A 22,735-nucleotide genomic window follows, 5' to 3' on the forward strand; every position below is an offset into this window, starting at 1 on the left:
TGGTCTGAATTCAAATTGACAATCAGAGATCAAGCCATTGGAGAAGAGGAAAGATTTCATAACCGAAGCAATTATGGATTCCATGACTTTGCTCATAATTGGGAGCAGGCTGATTGGTCTGTTGTTGCAAGGATCTGTTTTTGCACCTTTTTGTGTAAAGCGGTAATGTTGGCTGATTTCCAAGCAGATGGACAAATGACCAAAAGTCAGATTACCTTGAGCAAAAGAGGGTGAAGATAACAGAGTGGGTGTGATAGAGCGGCAGAGCAAGATTTTAGGACCCGTGGGCTGATACCGTCTGGTTCACTTGCAAAATCTGAGTCGAGGTTTGACAAGCACTTCACCTTGTTGGGAGAGAAGGACACAAGAGTCCAGAAGCAGCTGGGCACAGAGAGCGATGGGTTTGGGACACAAGATTTGAGATAAACACAGAGTTTAGGCATTCAGTTTTTTCATGGGCAATTTCAGCTGTGTAGCTGTTTGAGGTAAGGGAGGGGAACAAACACCAGAAACAGATTTGACCACATGCCACCAGGATTTGTTAGAGGGAGACGGGTTTGAGAATTCTGTCTTGAGAGTAAAGAGATATTGTTTCCTGGCTCTCCTGAGGATAGACACACTTGTTCCAAGCTTTGTGGAAGGAACCAATATTGCCTTCAGTTGGATTTGCCTTCCATGAGGCAAAGGTAAGTTGTTTAAGGACAACTGCCTCACCACAAGATTCAGTGTACCATAGGCAGGAGGAAGGGAATGACAACTGAAGACGAGATGGGACAATGCTGTGAGAGAGAGAGAGAGAGAGTGAGAGTGAGAGTGAGAGTGAGAGTGAGAGTGAGGGTGAGAGTGTGAGAGAGAGAGAGAGAGAGAGAGAGAGAGAGAGAGAGAGAGAGAGAGAGAGAGCAATTTTCTTTGGAAGAATTCCCAGCATGAGTTGATGTCAGAGGCGGTAGAGATGGGAGACCAGTCCAGATGTTTGATGGCTGCTTTAAGACCGTGCCATTCGGCTTGAGTGAAATGCCAGACACGTCGGCGCTGAGAAGGCTCTCCGAGAACGGCCAGCGAGATGTCCACTTCAACAAGCATATTGTCAGATGAACCGATTGGAGCAGAAGAACAGCAGACATTTTCAGGGAAGCCAGCCATAACCAAGCCTAGAAGAGATTATGTACCATTGATTGAGATCCAGGTCAGGTAATTGACCAATTGTGTCAGTCCCAATGAGTCACAGAAGTCCTTTGCTGAGGTGCCATGGCTGGTGCGAGAGGTACCCACACCCAGTCAGCTGGCATGATGAGAGTTTAAGTCACCACATATGAGTCAGAAAGAGTTGAGGTGAGTGGATAGAAGTTGGTCCATGTTGTCGGACAGTGAGATGTAAATGGAGTCATCATTGTTTGGTGGATGATACAACAAACATATAAACAAAAGGTCGGAGCAGAGGGGAAGCCATAGCCAGAGGTACTCATGGGGTTTAGGAGGTGTAAGAGCAGTACATTGAGAGTGAAAAAGTTTTTTCTTTTAATGTACTCCGGCACCAGGGCGAGGCTCAGATCTATCATACCGAAGGGAGAGATACTAAGGGAGAGATAACTCCCTCCCTATAACCAGGGAGAGATACTAAGGAGGCAGTGACATCTTGAAGGAGGAAAGTTTATGTTAAGCAGATCAAGTCTGGTTTGTGAAAGGCAACCTGAATGGAGATTATTCAGGTTTGAGTGAAGGCCCCGGATGTTTGAGGTCCATATCGCTAAGGAAGAAGGAGGGGGAGTATCAGGTACAAGAGAGGGGTGTGGGAGGGTAAGATGAAGGAGGAGAGGAGGAGATGGGGAGAGCAGTTGACAGTGTGCCAGATATTGCAGAAGAGTGTGCAGGATGAGGAGAACAAAAGGATAGGTGCTGATGGGATGAGGCACAATTTGGAGTAATATGAGGGGGGGAAGAGGAAAGTGGAAGATTGGAGGAGGTGGAGAAATGAGTTGGAAGAGAGAGGAAAGGGGAGGGGGGCAGCTTTGTGGATGAGTTAAGAGACAACTTTGAGGAGAAGGGCTGCAAGGGGAGATTTGAAAGGACGAGGTGAGGGGGAGTTTTGATGGGGAAGGGTGAAGGGGGAGTTTTGGAGGGGAGGAGTGAGGAGGGAGTTTTGAAAGTTTTAAAAGGATGATGAAATTTTAGCATCCAAAACAAAATGAGGTTCTTGAGATTTTTAAGTTGGAAATATGTTTGAAAACGTAAGAGGAGGGGTGGAAAAAAGGTGAGTTTAGAGATTGGAGAAAGGAAGAACGAAGAGATTTAATTTTTTGAATCTGAATGATTGAAAGAGCGATTTGGAGACAGCCTTTTGAAAAGGAAGAAGAAAAGTGAATTGTCGTGTAATGGAGAATTCAACACAGGAGAAAGAGGAAGTTTGAACATTGTAAAAGGCATCGGGAATACCATCTAGGTTAGTCATGGTGTATACAAGTACATGGTTGGTACGGTGGGAGCAAAAACCTTTTTTCCAATATTATTAATTTATTTATTTCCTTATTTGGAAGATTGGGCAGAAGAGGGGAAAAACAACAGGTTGAAGAAAACAAAGTTTAGCTGTGTGATGAAAATGTCCACATTAAAAATGTCAAAAATTGTAGAGAGCAGTAATTGGGTGGTCCAGGAGGTGCAAGATTGAAGGTAAGAAAACTGAAATTATTATTGCTATTATAATATACGAAATGGGGTATAATTGGGAGGAATTAAATGAGATGTTAGGGGATTGAGGAGAAAACAAGAGGGCTGAAGGTGGTAGAGAGAAAAGACAATAAAAAGTGAGAATGAAAAATAGAGAATTCAAGTAGTAAAGGTCGTTCAGATAAGTATAAATCAACTTGACTTGGTGGAATTGAGCTATCAAGCAACAAACAACAACAGGCATTTTAAGGCCATTTTCTCTGCTAGAGCGGGGGTTAGCCTTGCGGGCCCCATGACCGTCTTCTCCATTTTTCCCTATTTTCTACATCTCCCAGCGAAATGCCACACATCCACCAAACCATTCGCATTTCCACCCTTCGTTGCTGCTCTACGTAAATTACCCACGTCACTCCCATAAGTCATAACACTTCTCACACATGCAGCATACACCTTTCCCTTCAGCTTCAATGACACTCCCCTCCTCGTCAGCATGCCACTCAGTTCCCGAAACTTCTTCCATGCACATCTCACTCCAGAAACCGTTGCCGAGTCTGATCCACCTTCTCCATTCAGCACATCTCCTAGGTAGCAAAATGTTTTCACACCTTCCAGCTTCACGCCGTCTCCAAGATCCAACTCAACATTTCCTCGATCTGCAGCTCCCTCTGTGCACACCTTACACTTGAATGTAGCTGCCACCCTGGTTAATGACCCTCTCAGAGCACTACATTTTTGATGAACCCACTCAGTGCACATTGTACACTGAATGGAGTTCATGCCGACACCCTTCCTGCACACGGCCACTTCCCAGTTCTTTCCACCTCACCACATGCTTTACCGCTTGCCATCACCTTCGTCTTTCCGATATTCACCTTCAGACCTTTTGTCTCCATACATTCCTTCCACTTGTTCATCTTCTCCTTCAGTCCATCCATACTCTCCGCAAACAACACCAGATCATCTGCATACAACAACTGGCACGGTAAACCCTCCTATCGAAATTGGCTAAATTTATTACTAAATTACTAAATTATTAAAACTAAATTAGTATTACTAAAAACTAAATTATTGAGCCTCCTATCTAAATTAAAACTAAAATTGAGCTATCTAGCGATTGACCTATTTCCGTTAAAAAAAAATTAAAAAGAAATGCAAAACCTCATTAAAAGCACCAGAAATTGTTGTTGTGCCTCCATTGCAATTCGTTATGATATTCAAATATTTGCGTTTCTTTTTATCAATCAATGAATTGATTATAGACTAGGTACTTTTACTTTAATATTTGAATTGTACTGGGAAAACTACTCAATAGTTTTGTTTTATTCGGCGAATCAACAAATTAAGTCTGTTTCTAAACGGATTAAATTTGGATTTGTTAATTGAAGGTTTGTGGAGGAATTTTTCGTTCAACCTAATCTTATACTTTTAATTGATTGTAGCAACTCAGTCACCCATGGTTTCAATTTTTCAGCTGTTTTTGTAATGACAGTTGGTAAACATTTGTCATAAAACTCTCGTAATCTTAATTCAAATTTATCATAAGCTTCATAAGGGTCCTCTCTCAAGTGAAAATATCTTTCCAATTTGTTTCTTCTCATTTCTTCTTAAATGAATCAATATTTGTAGAATTAATAAGTCTAAATGAAGTCAAAATATTTATTCCCTCACCTATTTAAGACTGCCAGTATAATTTAAAACACAGGTAGATGGTCAGTTATATAGTTACTAGCTGAGGTACCCGGCTTCGCCCGGGTTGAATAAGAATAAGACAAATATATGATGAAAAGAACATGTATATTTTAGAGCAATATCACAGTACATTTCCTACATGACGTTTTGTCAATTTTCAATTTCTCAAAACCTCTTGGTATACAACATTTCTGGTTTTCTTACTTGGTGCCAAGACATAAAGATTGCTTGGATTTTCCAACCCTCGAGCAGCCCACGTACAGCTGGCCATGGGCAAACACTTGTTCTGTGAAGTTCAGGCCTACAACCTTCATTGATTGCCCCTGCGCCTTGTTGATGGACATAGCAAAACATAGCCTGATGGGGAACTGAATCCTCTTGAAGGAGAATGGAAGGTCAGGTGGAATAAGTGGTATCCTTGGAATGAATACTTTCTCTCCTCCTCTGTATTGTCCTGAGAGGATGGTTGCCTCTAGGACATGCGGCATCATTTGCTGGATTGTCAATCGTGTTCCATTACACAGCTTTGGTGGATCAAGATTCCTTAGAAGCATGATTGGTGCTCCCACCTTGAGAATCAACCTGTGTGTTGGGAGTCCTTGAGGCTGAAGACTGTTGAGAAACTCAGTTGGGAAGTTTACTGCCTGATCTTCATCTGTCACTTTGTCAAGAGAATCATAATTTATTTCATGACCGGGAAGTTGGTGGAGGAGCAAATTGTTGATCTCTTGAACAGCATTGTTCTTGGGGGCCAAAATGGTTCTTTCGGCAAGCCATGATGAGTCCTGGAACTGGGTCTCCATATTGGGAAAAACCATTTTGATCAAGTCATCTTTTGTTTCAACAAACTGTCCAAATGGTAGAATTATTTGTTCTGATGCATCTTGAGGGTATAGGCCATTGCCAACTTTCAAAAGCTGGCTTGAGAACACCCCTGCAGTGTTGTCACCAAGAAGGTGGACTATCATGTTGGTATTCAGGGTAGGTCTTTGCACATGTGGCCAGAGGAGATAAGAAGACTTGATACAGGCCTTGACTTGATCTGCTCTTGTGCCCCGTTGGATGACTGGGAGAGTCTGACGAAAGTCTCCAGCCAGAACAGTTGTCACACCACCCATGATTTTCTTGTTGTTGCGAATATCTTGGAGTGTTCTGTTCACTGCTTCGAATGCCTGCTTGTGGTTCATAGTAGCCTCATCCCAGATGATGATTTTGCACTGTTGAAGGATCTTGGCGTTTGCTGAATTCTTGCTAATGTTGCAGGTTGGGGTGTCTTGCTTGGTCAAATCCAAAGGCAGTTTGAAAGTTGAGTGTGCTGTCCTTCCTCATTCAAGAAGTGTAGCTGCAATTCCACTTGAGGCCACAGCCAGAGCAATTTCCGAATTTTGACGAACCTTGGCCAGGATGATATTAATGAGGAATGTTTTTCCTGTCCCGCCAGGAGCATCGAGGAAGAATATCTTGCCAGCATCATCATCAACACTCTTCAGGATAGAAGTAAAGGCTTGCGTCGTTGGTTAACCAAAAAAATATTTCCAACAGTTGAAATAATTATTGTTTCCAACAGTTGAAATTTAATGGCATTCGAATTCGAATAAAATCTCAACTAAAAAAACAAAAAACCGTTTATTCGTTCTTGGTGCGAAAAATATATTCCAACAGTTAAAATCATCCAATCCACGTTGATCACGTGGATCATTAATTTTATCCACGCCTATGTTTTATCCACGTTCACACGTCACGTGACGTTTTGTTAACTTAGTTCTTTTAAAACGTTGTTGTTTTAAATCTCAACTCCAAAAACAAACCAAAAAAATATTTTCAACAGTTGAAATAATTATTGTTTCCAACAGTTGAAATTTAATGAAATTTGAATTCGAATAAAATCTCAACTAAAAAAAAAAACCGTTTATTCGTTATTGGCGTGGAAAAATGGCACGCATTTTGTCATTATGTGTGACTTTATGTCACTCCTACGGACGTGAAAACATTTGTTTTCCTTAAAAATATATTTAAAATAAATAAAATAGTACATAAATTAACAATAAAAGAAGCTAAAAAACAATTTAAAATACAATAAAAAGCACATTAAAAATATATAAATATGTACGTACAGTATAATGTACGTACGCGCAACCGCTGATTCGCATTCAAAACAGAGGCGACGTACAATATTCCTTTACTGTGTCTGTGTTAGCCATTGGTCCAAACAAACAAAAAAAAAAAACACCGTTTAGAGGTTTAGTTTTCCCCGTTTAGTTTTCCCGTTTAGTTTAGTTCCCCGTTTAGTTTAGTTTAGTTTTCCCCGTTTAGTTTTCCCCGTTTCACCGTTTAGTTTTCCCCGCAAAGCGGGGGTTGGCCTTTTCGGGGACCGTGGTTGTTGTTGTTTTTTTGGTCCCCTTTTTGAAGCAATGTTTTACGGCCGGATGCCCTTCCTGCCGCCAACCTTGTTTGTCGCCTTTTTACGATAAACAGGGAATTACCAGTGTACTGGTACTCAATCTGACTCCAGTCAAATAGGGCGCAGTGCGACATGTAAACTTTTTGTCTTGTCCACAATCTGGCTCCAACGTGTGAGGGGTCTGATGAAATCCCCATCAGTTTTTTGAGTGTGCTGTCCTTCCTCCTTCAAGAAGTGTAGCTGCAATTCCACTTGAGGCCACAACCAGAGCAATTTCCGAATTTTGACGAACCTTGGCCAGGATGATATTAATGAGGAATGTTTTTCCTGTCCCGCCAGGAGCATCGAGGAAGAATATCTTGCCAGCATCATCATCAACACTCTTCAGGATATAAGTAAAGGCTTGCGTCGTTGGTTAACCAATAGTTGGATAGGTCCGAAGAAGGATAATGCTAGTGTTTCCAAGCGTAATGTGGTTATGATGGACGATAAGGTAAATCTGATTAAAAGGTATGGAAAAGGTGGAAAAGTGTCGGTGATAGCGCATAGACCTTATCGCGAATCGGAACCGCAATGCATCATGGGATCGGAAAGGGGCAATAGCGCCGCCACAAACTACACCATGGAATTGCAGCTGGCCCGGTTTTTTAAACCATTGATATTAAAATAAAAAGTAGCCTATAACCACCGGAATTTTATGCCGATTCCGAATCTGTGTCTAAAACTTTTCTCCGATGTGTAGTTCTTGAGTTATAAACAGACATCCAGACAGACAGACACTCCTCCTTTATATATAGAGATATCACAAAAAAAAAACACCACTGGTTATCGGTAACTAATATTGAGTTGTTAAATAATATATCAATCACGGTGGCTGGGGACATCATAATACGAGTTGGTCTATTGATGAAGGATAAACAGTTACAAAGGAGAAAATCGAGTGTCGAGTTGTTATTTTCATTATAATGAATGCAGTCTGTTATCAAAATCTATATATATAAAACAGTGTGTGTGTGTGTGTGTGTGTGTGTGTGTGTGTGTGTGTGTGTGTGTGTGTGTGTGTGTGTGTGTGTGTGTGTAATGTTACCGATAGACTCCTAAACGGAGAGGCTTACGTGCTTGATATTTGACATAGACATGGCCATTGAGCGTGGGCCGAACATGGCCGAACTCAAAATATTTGACGATCCATATTTTTTATTCATATTTACCTCAGCGCATTTCAGCGAAGTACCCGCTAATCTCAGCCGGTTCCAGAGCAGCTCGCCGATTCGCTCAGAGCGATCACGTGATGTTCCATTCCCGCCGCTCAGAGCGATCACGTGATGTTCTATCCCGTCACACGTCACTTCACCTTTTATGCGATCGTGTTTTGTATCGATTTTGTGCGATATGAATTAAAGACGTCTTTAAAACAGCTGTGAAACGTCTTTCCACAACCCTTCCGTAACCGATTGGTTATGTCATCTTCACTTCACTTCACCTTTTATGCGATCGTGTTTTGTATCGATTTTGTGCGATATGAATTAAAGACGTCTTTGAAACAGCTGTGAAACGTCTTTCCACAACCCTTCCGTAACCGATTGGAGCAGTTTCTTGCCGCACAAAACGAGATCTGCGAAGCGAGTTGGTCGAGTCGTGCTGACCAAGATGGCGACACGGCGGCTTCACTGTTCTGTCGGCGGCTCACGGAGTATGAGCGTTCTATATATTTTCAATTCAGTGCGCCCGTGATTTGTGGCATAGACATGACCATTGGGCCTTCACGGTGTAATTTGTGCGAGGCTTTTGTCCGAGTGAGCTTGAGTCGAGAGGACGAATGTACGGGTTGGGAATGTACGAGTCTCCCTTCCCCCGCCCGGCAACGCCGGTACTGGAGGACGTCACAGGATCGGTGAGTCTCCAAAATCCGCTTCGTGCTGTTGCGAATATGCAGGACCATGTCCGATTGTTGTGCTGCTCTCCGACCATGAGAACTGCAACGTCGTTGTTGACTGGCCATCCCCTTCCCTCCCCCTTCCCCCTCCATCCCCCCTTCCCTTCCCCCTCCACCCTACCCCTCACCTCCCCCTCCCCCCTCCCTTTTCCCCCTCCCCTCTCCCCCTCCCCTCTCCCCTTTTCCCCCTCCCCTCCCTTTTCCCCCCTCCCCTCCCTTTTCCCCCTCCCTTTTCCCCCTCCACCCTTCCCCCTCCCCCATTCCCCTCCCCCCTCCTACCCCCCTTCCCTTCCCCCTCCACCCTACCCCTCACCTCCCCCTCCCCCCTCCCTTTTCCCCCTCCCCCCTCCCTTTTCCCCCTCCCCCTCCCTTTTCCCCCTCCCCTCCCCCACCATTCTCCCCTCCCCCACCCTTCTCCCCTCCCCCCATCTTCTCCCCTCCCCTCCCGTTCCCCTCCCCTGCCCAGCAATGCAGGGTACTTCTGCCGGGTCCCCCCTCCCCTCCCCACCTCCCATCCCATCCCCATCCCCCCCTCTTCCCTCTCCCCTCCCCCCTCCCTCTCCTCCCACCCCCTACCCCTTCCCCTCTCCCCCGCCCCTCCACCCTCTCCCCCCTTCCCTCCCCTCCACCCTCTCCCCCCCTCCCCTCCCCTCCACCCTCCCCTCCCCCCTCCCCTCCCCCCTCCCATCCCTCACCCTCCCCACCCCCCCCTCTTCTCCCCTTCCCACTCTTCTCCCCTCCCCCCCCATTCCCCTCCCCTCCCCCCCATTCCCCTCCCCTCCCCCCCCCATTCCCCTCCCCTCCCCCCCGTTCCCCCTCCCCTCCCCTCCCCTCCCCCCCACTCCCCCTCCCCTCCCCTCCCCCCCGTTCCCCTCCTCCCCTCCTCCCCCCCGTTCCCCTCCCCTCCCCTCCCCCGCCCGGCAATGCCGGGTACTTCTGCTAGTCACCTATAATAAACAAGGATTTATTTGCTGAAAACAGGCCATTCAGTAATTTGTTAAATGATCAGAATTGACATTTTGGGTGCGTAGATCACTCCAACTAAAATGTTTTTGAACAATTTCAATTTTAAAAAATGAATCACATAGGGTGCCATTGAGAACTCGGTCATCATGTTGGAAATAAACAAATTATGTGTTTTGAATATACATTACTACTCCACCACCACCCTTCTCATCAATATTTATAAAAGAACGAATAATCAGGAATCTGTGATAACGTATTGGTATATTTAAGCCTCGTCTCAAAGAAACCCACATCGTTAAATTGGAAGATGAGAAGATTTAGAAAATAAACAATAGAATCGATTTTCTTTTGAATGCTTCTCAAATTAAAGTGTACTAGCAAAGGTACCCGCCCTGTGGGCGGGGCTTCAATTGGGAAGCCCAAATGAAAAGGCAAAATATCAGAAATTGAAGGCTTTTTTTTATTTTAAACGATTCATACAAACATCCGTTGAATCATATCACACGCAAATCATCAAAATCTAAACAGTACATGGCACCCATTTTGAAAAAAGATTGAATTCTGCAAAACGGAAGTGGCCGCTACACGTCTTTCTCAGTCGCATGTTTATGTGTGAAGAGTGCGCGCCGAATCTGTAACACGGAAGCGGCCGCTACACCTGTTTCTCAGTCGCTTTGCACACGCTGACGTGTTACTTCGAAGCCGCACGTTTATATAGGAAGAGTTCATGAGGAGTCGATCTACTCTCTCCTGATACGTAGAATTTCAACAAAAGCCATATCACTGTTCAGATCGGTAAATATTATTCCATCGTGTTTTGAAAAACTGGAAAAACAATAGAGCCTATTTTACTCCAGGGGGTCCGAGGATTACCGACCCAAAATATCGTTGCGATCGGTTCAGCCGTTTTTGCGGTACCTTCGAACGGACAGACAGACGGATGGACATTTGGTGAATTATAGCAAGATAATATAATAAAACATTGGGGCAATACCCCTGGCGCTCACTTGGTAGAATAAACAGTATACTGCACTGACCAAGGGTATTTTAAACCAATTTCAATGGTTGCTGGAAGACAGGGCAGCATGGAGAATCATACGACTTTAAACATACAAAAAAAAATACATATTTTGGGGGGCAACCCTTCCTCCCTCCCCCAACCGCATATACCTCCGAAAACCCCAATTTTTCTAATGCCTTGAACCAAAAAAATAAATAAAATAATGCTGAACTTAGTTCCAGGTGAGCTAAAAACTAGAGCAATGTGACTGTTGCCAATATGCGTCTGCATAGTCCCACAACGGGTAAATGCCCTTGTTCACTGTCCTAAAAATAAACAAGTTTGATTTAAATCCCTTCAGCTGTTTTCAAGTATCACATTTTCACCAGCCATGACAGGTTTCACATCGATTGGTGAAGCGGTTTCAGAGAAGGGATTTTTTTTTTTAATATCAGCTTTCAAACTAATATGGCTGCCATACCACATGACATATGACCTTAAAAAATTGCATATTGTTACATTTATAGGCGGTAGGCAATGGAATACCTTAGGGCCAGGTAGGATTATATAGGATAGTGTGCTCCGAATGTCACGATGAAGAGGAACCCTCTGTACCTAAGTAGGGACCTGTTAGACAGGATGTCATGCAAGAGTGTGTCTTTGTCCCCATGGCGAGGGGGGTGGGGTTATGTCAATTAGGTAGGGGTTAAGGGTAAATCCCCTGTATGTAAATTGCCTCTGGTTTCTCCTCTATGCATTATAACACACCACACCCACCATGCACTCCACACCTAAAACCAAATAAAAGTACCCGGAACCAGGACACTCAACTACCGCTGATGCCACCGACTGGGTGATCACAAAGGCCGGCAAGTGGCTGTGAGCCCACGCCCCGAAGAACGATTGGTCAGGACGGCCATAGAGCGAGGAGATGGACTCGCTGATTGGAGCACGCACGGACATGGTCAGATGACGTAAGAGCCCAGGGAACAAAAGACTTAGACTAGGCATTTTGTTCTCTTGCGCCAGGGACATTGAAAGCGAACGGTCGCAGATACAACATGAGCAGTCATCATGAGCAGTCAAAGTTATACCTCTTGCACTGGGTTCCTATTGAAGGCACAGTTGCATTTTCCTGCTCTTGCGTTGGGACAGGGACATTGGTGTCGTGCAGTCGGACATTTGCGCTTTTTGGTCCGGGCGATCGGTTCGAGCGGCCGCATTTTCCTTTCCCTGGCTTGTTGGTGTTGGCGGTGCGGCGACTGTATGCACTGAGAGACCGCGGTGCTGTGTGGAGCAGACGGCGAGTGGACGGGTACGGCCTGCTCGCTTCGCGCTCGGTGGCTAGAGGAACGAACTGCATGCCAAGACTTGTTTCCCACGCACGGACTTCACGCCTGTGACGATTAAGGGGACCAGAGCCAAGTACACAAACACACATTTTTACTTCGTCATTTTCCCCCTTGTGTTGTTTTATGAGTCCGTATGGAGGGTCCCTCGATTAGGAATCAGTTTTATCATGCATTTTCTTACTTGCTGGCATTTATTTTATTAAACCTTTTTATTGTACATTTTAATTCCATGTCAGATTGAGTTGATTACCAGGGTCGAAGACATCCAGTGGTGTCCATGCAGGTAAGAGCTTCGCTACCCTTCGCTGCCTCTTCCCCCACACGTATCGACTCCGCAATGGTTGGGTTGAATGCCTCGGAGTGTCAAGCTCGATCGGCTACCCGTGGAGGATGCCCCGGGAACACGACAATATGTATGGGTTGGGGGATCACGTTTATGAAGTTTTGTATTGATCGGATAAGGTTCGTTTTTCTATCCAAGATGGCTGCCCCCGCATGTTTTCCTTCAATGTCATCATTTTCAAACGATATGCAACAATGGTGTTCGATGATATTTGTAAAATTTCGCATCCATAGGGTAAGCGGTTTCAGAGATGTAATTATTAAATATTTTCCTTCAATCCAATATGGTTGCCACAACATGTGACCAATGATGTTTTCGTGATTATCTTTTAATCGACATACCTAGTCAATGACGCACAAAGTTTTGAGTCAATCGGTTTAGGAGAAGATTCTTTTTAAGGTTCTAGGTTAAATCCAATATGGCTGCCAAACCATGTGATCTATGATGTGATAAATTTTATATTTCATGCATGCAATTTCAGATTTTTAGGATAAGGAATTTGATTAAAACATTTTGGCTGGTATACCACTTCACTTATGTCATCATTATCATGCTTTTGTTCCCCATTGGGAGGACTTGACAATGTGCCAAGGTTCAAATTTTTCCATTTGGCGGTTTCTCAGAAATAATTTAATTATTTGCGTTTATTCCAATATGGCTGCCATACCATGTGACCTATGACGTCACAATTATGATAAAAACATTCCGCATGGGTGTCACTCCTACCCTGAAAGTTTTGTCTCAAACAGACATGTGGTTGCTGAGAAAAACGAGGTTTAACCCGTACGGACAGACAACCCGAAAACATCACGTCTCCGGCCACCTTCAGGGGTGGAGGCATAAAAATACTCTTGGGTCTACGTTACTAAACTGATCCACAAACTGGTCAATATTATAATATTGAGAATCATTAATATTCTTCAAAAAGAAATTTCTATCTGAGTCCAATTCTTCTTTACCCAAATACTTGTCCTGGGATGTAACCACATCAAATTGTAAATGTCAATTTATCTTTATTTGCATCATCTTAGATTGTGAATCAAAAACAATATCTTCAGTATCTTCTGAGTCAAGGTAATTAAAAGGTAGGAGATGTGGGAAAGCATGTTTGACAAACATGAAAACTGGCATGCAAATTACAGTCAGGAACATAGCAATTGCACATATGACACTAATGTGTTGAAGAATATTTTCCAAATTAACTAGCCATTAAGGAGTGTATATTGGGCTTATACATGTACTCACATTACTTTCAAAATCGAAGCGTGATTCCTTCCATTCATGCATTACAACAAGTGACACCAGAACCACTGAAAATTCACTGTAAAGTTTGTTTACCATTAAGTTTAGTTTTTAAGAGCATAAACAACAAAGTGTTGTTTATGCTTTTAGAGCACAAACAACACACAAGTTCATATTTGTCATAATACACGTTTGTATCATGATTGGTAAAAGAAAATCCCTTCAGCGGTTCACAAGTTATCGTGGTGACAAAAGCATCATGTACGGATGGACGACAGACAACCTGAAAGCAATGCATCCGGTGCCTCTGGCACCAGAGGCATTGAGGCCAAGGGCCAGAGCATAGCTTCAGAAGGGCAGGACAATTATTAAACGGGGCAGAGATAATAATAAGAGGGGTGGGCTGGAGTGCCCCTGTGTTTCATTATAGCTGAGACTTTCAGAAAAGTTCCAACCCAGGCTACTTCACACAAATTGGTAACAAAAACACATTATATTAATTTCCCACAAAAAAACAATGCTTTTTTAAACTGACATTATTACAAGCAGGCACTCAAATCAGAGAAGATAGTTGAAGGGATAATATATATTTTTTAATAACAGTATTAACATGGGAAACATAACTTGTCAGGCAATTTTGTGACTCAATCAGCCAAAATGTCATAATGACAAGGTAACAGAAGAAATATGCATTACAATTGTTCAACGAGATGTGTGTACATATAGTCTGGCAGCTAAGCTAAATATAGCATAACAATTGTGCATTTTGTGAGGAAAGCACCAAATTTGGCACACTAGTAGACTATCATATTATGAAAAGATCTGGATATTGGGCCATCTCAGATTCAGAGATTTGATTTTTGCAAGATTTGCAGATTTTGCAGATTTGCAAGCTGAGATTGCAACGCCAGGGACGGCCGACTCCTTCCTGCGAGCTGCCCACGTCACCCGCACAAGAAGAGCTCATCAAATCACTGCAGCGGCACCGCACATCCTGCAACACCGTGCGTATGAACGCCACTGTATGACATATGCTGGTGATGCAGAAGACCTGCCTGAGTTCGAAGACTGGTGTCACCAGAGAGGAGAAGACATTCCCAACTTTCAGTACTGGGCAACTGTGCTGGAACTAGAGATGTTGGTACTGGTCTACGTGCGTTCTCTGCGGCAGGCTTCATTCACGATGTACCTTGATGCCCCGATGGAACTGGTCCCATGGTTCCATGGTTCCATGCCTTAGACCACACACACTATGCCAGGTGGGTCCCTGTTCACCTGAGGGACATGGTTGCACTCCCAATGAAGCACCCAGATGTAGCCAGAGAATTCAGGGCTGGCAACTTCACTGTACAGAAGACGAAGAAGGTGTTCTCTTCGATCCCAATCGACCAGGCGCATGAACAGAATAACGCCTGCATCAAAGGAGATGGTGGAGCAGTCGGCCTCACTGACAACCCAAGTGCCCTGCGGCGTTGGATGATTGCCGGGCCAGAAGTTGCCAGGGCCATAGAAGAGTTCCAAGATGGCCATCAACACTGGGGGAGGCGAGAGGACACACGTCATCACGACCAGACACCAAGTGTGCAGACCTCTTTTGCCAAGGATGTCCGTGCCCTTGTCAGCGTCATAGAAGAGCTTGGCAACCCCTTTGAGGAAGAGAGCATGGATCTGGTTGTCCTTGACACAAAGGAAATTGCAGGTCCTGCTGCAGTTGAGACCGTCAGGAATGTGAAGAAGATTGGCCAAGAGCAGTTCCAGGCTTTCACCAGAGAATGCCTGGTGGAAAGGACCAAGCCAATTGATGATGCAATTCGTCGGAACAAGCTGAAGGTGTCATTTTGGAAAATGGCTGCCACAGCCATCAGGGGCTGAATTTGAGATGGCCCAATATCCAAATCTGTTCATAATAGGATAGTCTACTAGTGTGCCAAATTTCGTGCTTTCCTCACAAAATGCACAATTGTTATGCTAGGTTGCCCCACTAATAGAACAAGGTTGCAAAGCAATTCACTCCAGACATCTAGTTAATAAACAACCTACATTTATCAGTTTGCTACCATTTCAAAAATCTTACAAGTACATTTCACTGTATATTAAATGCTTCATTCATTCAACTTTGTTGGTGTGTCTGTCTATTGGTAAGTCTTAGACTATACGAAGTGAACCAAGGTGGTATGAAACCATATTTTGAATGAAGTAAATATTAAGCATTCATGAAAACTACATTTGCCCACTGTATTAAAAAAAAAAAAATTCATAAAAATAAAATGCGTTATACAATAACCAAAACCAATCACAATCAATTCAATTTTGGTGAAATTACTAGCAAAGCACCCCCACTGATATGTACAGTATATGGTTGTCAGATGGAGAATTGCCGTAAAATACCAGCCAAGATGATGCTATATACGATACACATTTACATCCAGAGAGAATTGGGGTGCTGCCCCCACCCTGATCCCCAGGAGCTATTATTTTTAACCACCTAAACCCCTACTCTTAAAACAACTGCTGAAATGCTTCCAGTGCATATCCCCAGTGCAACCACCAGTTTTGAACTCATTCCATCCAGCACAGAAGAAAAGAAGACACTGAATATCATTCAAACTTTCTGTTGCTGGAACATTAACAAACGAGCATACAATTAATGTTAAATTGATCAAAATGTAGTACAGTGCAGAAACAGGGAAAAAAAGCACAGAAAATGCAAAGCTTTTTACATGGAATTTGTTTTTCTGCAGGTGGTGCAGGTTTTGTGCAGGAAAAACAAACAAACATTGCAAATACAATTGGCAAATACATGAGTATGGCATGTAAATGTGATCAATGTTCAAAAGTAGGTGATGAAAATACAGCTAAAATGAAAAGATACCAATTGCATTCCAACTTGAACTAGAAAGCATTTCAAAATGCAAGGCCCGTCTACATCCACTTTGTACTCTAACAAAACTTGACAAAAATGGCAGCTTAAAAAAAATAGTATATTTTATTAATTATTTTAATCTATATTTTCATAATTAAGGTTTGTTGAAAATTTCATGATAAAAATTAAAATGGTAAAAAAAGTTATGGCCTGGACTGATAGACAGACCAGACAGCCAGAATCGATTGTAAAACCCTGTCTCCCACTGCACAAGGGGCAGGCGAGTAAAAAATACAGTCCTGAATCTGCAATGGAAAAACCAAAGCTACAACAGGTCACTAACAACATGAAGCCATATTGCAAATACTTGCCAATAATGGATTTAAGAAGCACGACATCAAAAGGTAAAGAGCCACAGAGGCAATTCTTCAGTTCACAAGTTAATAAAAAGGAAGAAGAGAAAGAAGGCAGGACATTAGTATGTGGTACAAAATGCTTACCTGCTAGCGCTTTGATCCGGGAGCGCTCAAAGAGGCGAGCAGAACTGTTCTCATTATCCCATTCCTCCTCCTGAGCTTCCCAGCGATTGTTAACACTCTCATACTGCTGCTGGATCTCCATACTGTCAAAGTCAGTGACCACTGACATGGCCGGTCAGCAAATTGCCTGCGTAAGATCCAAGCACAGCAAAACGTGAGAAGTGCAAGACAAACTGAGATCATAAAGATCTAATTTTATAGAAGGTACAATGACACGTTTATCAATGCAAGTGTCACTCTTGTCACATGGACTTTGCACAAGAAAAAAATCAAACATTCCTTTGGCTGCTTTCCTAAACAGCTCAATGATAAATTTAAGCAATGGTAATGCCCTATGAAATACACTACTCACAATAAGTTAGGGATATTGGCAGGTTCTTCGGTGTGGTTGATTTTGTGTATTAATTATGTTGAAAAAAGTTGTTGGTCCTAATTCTATGGTGAAAAAACACAGCATTCTTGATTTCAATACCCTAACCTATAAAAAAAATAAACTCACTCCCACAATATCCCTAACTTATTGTGAGTAGTGTAAACTCAATACTCTCCCCAAAATGCCCACTCAGTTTCAGGAATAATGTCATATCAGAAGACTAGTCATATTCCGCGAAGAGTAAAATCTAACGAGAACAAGCAATGGCATCGATTCTCAGTTTTAAAGGCAGCCTTAAAGACAGATATTCAAACTTTAAATCATGAAAAATCAGAGCAAAAAGAGCAGGTAAGCTATCGCCAGCACATTTCAACAAACTCCAAATTCCTGCCTTCACATCCAAAAACAAGTACAAAAAGTTTTAATTAAAACAAAAGCCGCGTCGATGTTACACAATGCCTAGATGCAGCTGTGCCTATAACGTCGATGCTATAGGCACAGGACATTCCTATTGATTCGATTACTTGATGTTATTTTTGTGCAAAGTGAAAATATATCTCGGCAATTTCCCGTGTGTGGCGACGAATTTTTAATATATCTCGGCATTTTCCCATCTGTTATTTCAGGCGGTGTATGACTGACCATGCCGCGATTTAAAATATATATATCTCGGCAATTTCCCGTGTGTGGCGACACGTGAACGAAGCTATGCGCCTCTCTCCACATTATTGTGACGACGTATAAATTAAATATTTCATCGTGACGATTGTCATCAAATGGACGAATTTTTAATATATCTCGGCATTTTCACGTCTGTTATTTCAGGCGGTGTATGACTGACCATGCCGCGATTTAAAAAAAATATATCTCAATGGACTTGAAGTTACAGGCCTTTGAGAATTCATTTCGTTCTATAAAGGGCAACTTTCATCGGATTTTCTTCACGTTTTTTTTCAACCGAGTCTAAAACTATGTTAGCGACTGTGAAAAATGAAATGATATATCGAATTTGATTTGAAAGAAAACTGTGTGAGAGCAAGACACCACGGGCCTACAAAACAGGCCTCAAAGCTATGCGAGTTAATAAAATGGTGGATATTTGTTTATATGAAGCCTCTCCCACAATGGGTGGAGCTATGGTTCCCAGAATGGGTGGAGCTTTGAGGTTTTGTCTTCTCTGCAAGAACAACAACAAGAAGAACAACAAGAAGAAGAACAACAACAACAGCAGAGGGCACTATGAGCAGCGTCTGCGACGTGGCTAAAAATGGGTTCTGGAAATATGCTGCTCAATGAATGGTGTAGATAGGTAAGGATTTGTTTGGTTTTTTTGTATGTGTTTAAATGGAAGCAGTACAGTATTTCAGATTCTATACCTTTCCAACCAGTACGTTGATGGTTGGAAATATATAGATTCATTAACTTCAACATGTCCATCGTGAGATACAAAATTAGGGGTAAGAAAATAAATTGTGTAAACAAGTCAGAGGATTAAATTATACAAATTTAGTATCTCTGGAAGGTTTCCTTTAAACATGTAAGCTGGTCTCAGCACTGATAAAGACAGCATATCATTAACATGGCTCAACAAGACATATGAAGGGATTGAAGAATACCAATCTCCATCCCATTAATCACCTCTGATAATATTTTCGATTCAGATATTAGACCCTTTCCAGTTGACAAAAATCTTACATTACACCCTCTGGGGGGCATCCATAAAGTATATACTCCTCAAAATAAGAAACAACCCACTCCCCCCAACTCGCTCTCGCACTACTAGTCAGGTTCAGTATGTCCAGATTTAAAGTTTCGTTGGATTTTTTGGGGGATTTGGAAAACTATATATTTTTGGAAACTATATTGTATAGTCAGTCAGAAAACCAATGTTGCTATTTGCACAGACTCCTGTATGGCGGCCATCTTGGATTTTCAAAATTGTCGCCGAAGAACTAATTTTTCTCAATATCTCAGCTTCTAAATAACATAGAGCTTTGATTCTAACGGCTACACATACATTTTCAAGGGCCCCGAATCCAATGGTAACAAGTTCGATAAGCTAGACATGACCATAGAGCTCCTATGTGGCGGCCATCTTGGACTTTTCAAACTGGCCACCGTAAACTTGATGTTTCTCAATATCTCATCTTCTAAATAAGACGGAGCTTTGATTTTTCTAAATCCCAAGAACAATCCAACGAAATCTAAAATCTGGACATGCTGAACCTGACTGTGTTGACTGTAATGAGAAATACTATTCTACTGCGAGTGTTTTGCCCTTTGTGGGCCTTTGTGGCATACTGCCAAATAACACACAGATACTCCTAATGTTCATGAGAACATGAGAACTCCGAGCCCTCGGAGCCTCCATGGAGAACTCAGGCATTGATGATGCTTGGGTAGAAGCTGATGTCTATGGTCCAGCCACGACGCGGCAAATCCTGAAATGTACACACTACAAGCGGTCTCTCCGTGCCCATATATATTCATATGTAGCACTTTATGAAATGGTGCTGGAGGAGTTCTTGAAGGACAACCCACAAGTAAAGGATGTGTGTTTCGAGGCAACAGAGGGAGTAGAAGCTGCCTGTGCTGAGACGAACAAGTGCACGAAAGCTGAATCTGTAAAACAAGCAAACACCAAACTCCTTCAAGTCTTGACATCTGATGGGGTGGTGACGGCACTCGAGGAGTGGGAAGCACGGAGATCCAAGAATGCAATGTTCAAGTCAATGATGAACTATCTACATCGGGTGGAGACAATCCTGTTATTCGTGGCAGCATCACGGAGTGCTGACCTGGTGCTTCACCTCCAAGCTGGAGAAGAACTGAGCAAGTTATTCTTTGCCATGGACCGGATCAAATACAAGCGGCTCTGGCCCCGATACATCGCAGACATGTATGACCTAAGAACCAATCACCCTAGGACCTGGGAAGAACTAGGAGCTGGCAATCTATTAGTAACCAAGAATGACATCCCGTTTGTATCCATTGGACCAGATCATGCATGTGAACATCTGAACAAGCTGATGAAGATTCACTCTGGACTGATTGGCATCTCTAGCAATGCCAATGCTAGACAGAGATTCTTCATGGTTACACCAGAATTATCATGCCTGTCAAAAGACTTCAAGAGTCAGTTTGGCCTGGAAGGTGACAAGATCACAGAACATCATGACCTTGGTCCAAGTGCAGTCAAGAGGGAGCATGAAGCAATCAACAAGATAAAGGCTGCGATACTGAGTCACGGGAATCCATTTGACACTGAAGGTGACAAGCTGCACAATGTGATAACGAATGCTTACATCCCAGACGAGTATGTACCACAGATCTTGAACATTGATGTCACTGGTCAGAAGTTGTATGAAGACTACGTGTCGGAGCGTATCAATGGAGATGTTAGCCTCTGGGCACCAGTCAAGAAGGAGAACAACAAGATGTTCACGTCTGGGAACAAGAGAACCACAGTGAAACTCAGAGACAGGACTGTGGATCTGAAGGTGACTAAGGAACTGTATGGAAGGCTCATGGTCCTTGCCAAGTCAAACAGAGACGTGAACCAGAAATATGCCATCGGAAATTACGAGTTCACTGTGACACCAAGAGCACTGTTCGCTCCAGATGGGACAATTCTTCCATGCACTGACAAGTCGAAGTTAATTCATCTCCTCGACAAGTTAGCAAGAGCAGAAATTCACCCCGAAGATCAGCAGCAGACACCAGCTGCAAGTGTTCTACAAGAAGATCCAATGGACACAGGAACTATGGCATCCACATCTAGTAAACCTACAAGTCGGAAGATTGCACTGGTGGATGGGATGGTACTTGTGCATAAGCTGACAAAGAAACCAGCCACTGTAGTGAAAGTCAACGATCTGGGTGAATGCTTCAATGACAGACTCATGTCTCTAACAAAAGATTGTGATGAGATCATACTGGTCTTTGACACGTACAAAAACGATTCTCTGAAGAGTGCTACCAGGGCTAAAAGAAGGCAAGGAAAGGATGCAGTACAGTATCAAGTCAGAGATGACACCAACATCAAACATCCCAATGAGCAGATTCCTTTCCCATGACAAAACAAAGGCTGATCTGACTGACTATCTGGCAGCGAAAACTCTAGAATACAACAGTCACTCATCCAAGTTGATCATCACGTCTGCTTCAGGGCGTACTAGGAGCAACAGTGACCTGCTCTTCGAGGACAACAACCATGAAGAAGCTGACACCCTGTTGATCCACCAGGCCGTGCTGGCAACCCAGCGAAACCCACATGATGCACAGTTGGTGTTCTTCTCTCCCGACACAGATGTCCTGGTACTAGTCATACACACTATGACCTACTGCTGAGGAATACATCCATTTCCATGGCCTCTGGAATACTTCAAATAGAGCCACTGTGGACAGCTCTAGGGGTCGAAAGAGCAAAGGCGTTGCCAGCCTTTCATGCTTTCACAGGGGCAGACAACACTGGGAGGTTCTCTCGAATAGGCAAAGCAACATGGCTGCATGTCTACCTCAAAGCAAGTGAAGATGTCATAGACACCGTGCGAATGCTTTCAGATGCAACTGAAGTGACGGAGGACATGTTGTCCACACTAGCTAACTTTGTATGCGCTGCTTACTCTCCAAATGGCATCCACATCGACAGCATCCCCAAACTACGATGGTATCTCTTTTGCAAACACATGGCAGAAAGTGACAGGCTTCCTCTTACTCTTGGAGCTCTCAAGCAGCACATCCTTAGAGTCCATATCCAAGCCAGAGTGTGGGGTCAGGCAAGCATTGCTCAACAGGATCCTCAGCTGAATCCCCTGCAAAACGGCTTTTACAAAGACACGGATGGACAAGTGAAACCAACCACAACTGAGGAGCCTCCAGCCCCCAAGGCCATCATTCAAATGGTTAGATGTCAGTGGAAAACAGACTGTTCTTCATCTAGATGTTCCTGCAGAACAAACAACTTGGCTTGTACAGACCTTTGTCAGTGTGACATGCAGTGCCAAAATGATGAGGACTCTCAAGATGTGATGAACGAAAGCGATGATGAGGATGATGATGACTTTACTCAATGATGAATCAAAGCTCTGTGCTCTTTAGAAGGTGAGTTACATCAGTTTTACGGCGGCCAGTTTAAAAAATCCAAGATGGCCGCCACATAGGAGCTCTATGGTCATGTCTAGCTTATCGAACTTGTTACCATTGGATTCGGGGCCCTTGAAAATGTATGTTTAGCCATTAGAATCAAAGCTCTATGTTATTTAGAAGCTGAGATATTGAGAAAAATTAGTTATACGGCAGCAATTTTGAAAATCCAAGATGGCCGCCATACAGGAGTCTGTGCAAATAGCAACATTGGTTTTCTGA

At 43.2% G+C, this 22,735-nt stretch overlaps 1 protein-coding gene across 3 annotated transcripts in view; it reads right to left on the reverse strand.

Annotated features, from left to right (window-relative positions):
• Positions 1-22,735, reverse strand: part of SPTBN1 (spectrin beta, non-erythrocytic 1) — a 221,542-nt gene that overhangs the window by 146,338 nt on the left and 52,469 nt on the right. For all 3 annotated transcript variants that reach the window (XM_068129086.2, XM_068129087.2, XM_068129088.2), the window contains exon 2: positions 16,957-17,122. In XM_068129086.2, the coding sequence (XP_067985187.1) occupies positions 16,957-17,104 (148 nt within the window). In that variant the 5' untranslated portion in view covers positions 17,105-17,122. The remainder of the gene's footprint in view (positions 1-16,956; positions 17,123-22,735) is intronic.

Source organism: Myxine glutinosa, chromosome 9 (assembly GCF_964187855.1).
Source record: "Myxine glutinosa chromosome 9, kmMyxGlut1.1, whole genome shotgun sequence".
NCBI classification, from domain to species: Eukaryota; Metazoa; Chordata; class Myxini; order Myxiniformes; family Myxinidae; genus Myxine; species Myxine glutinosa.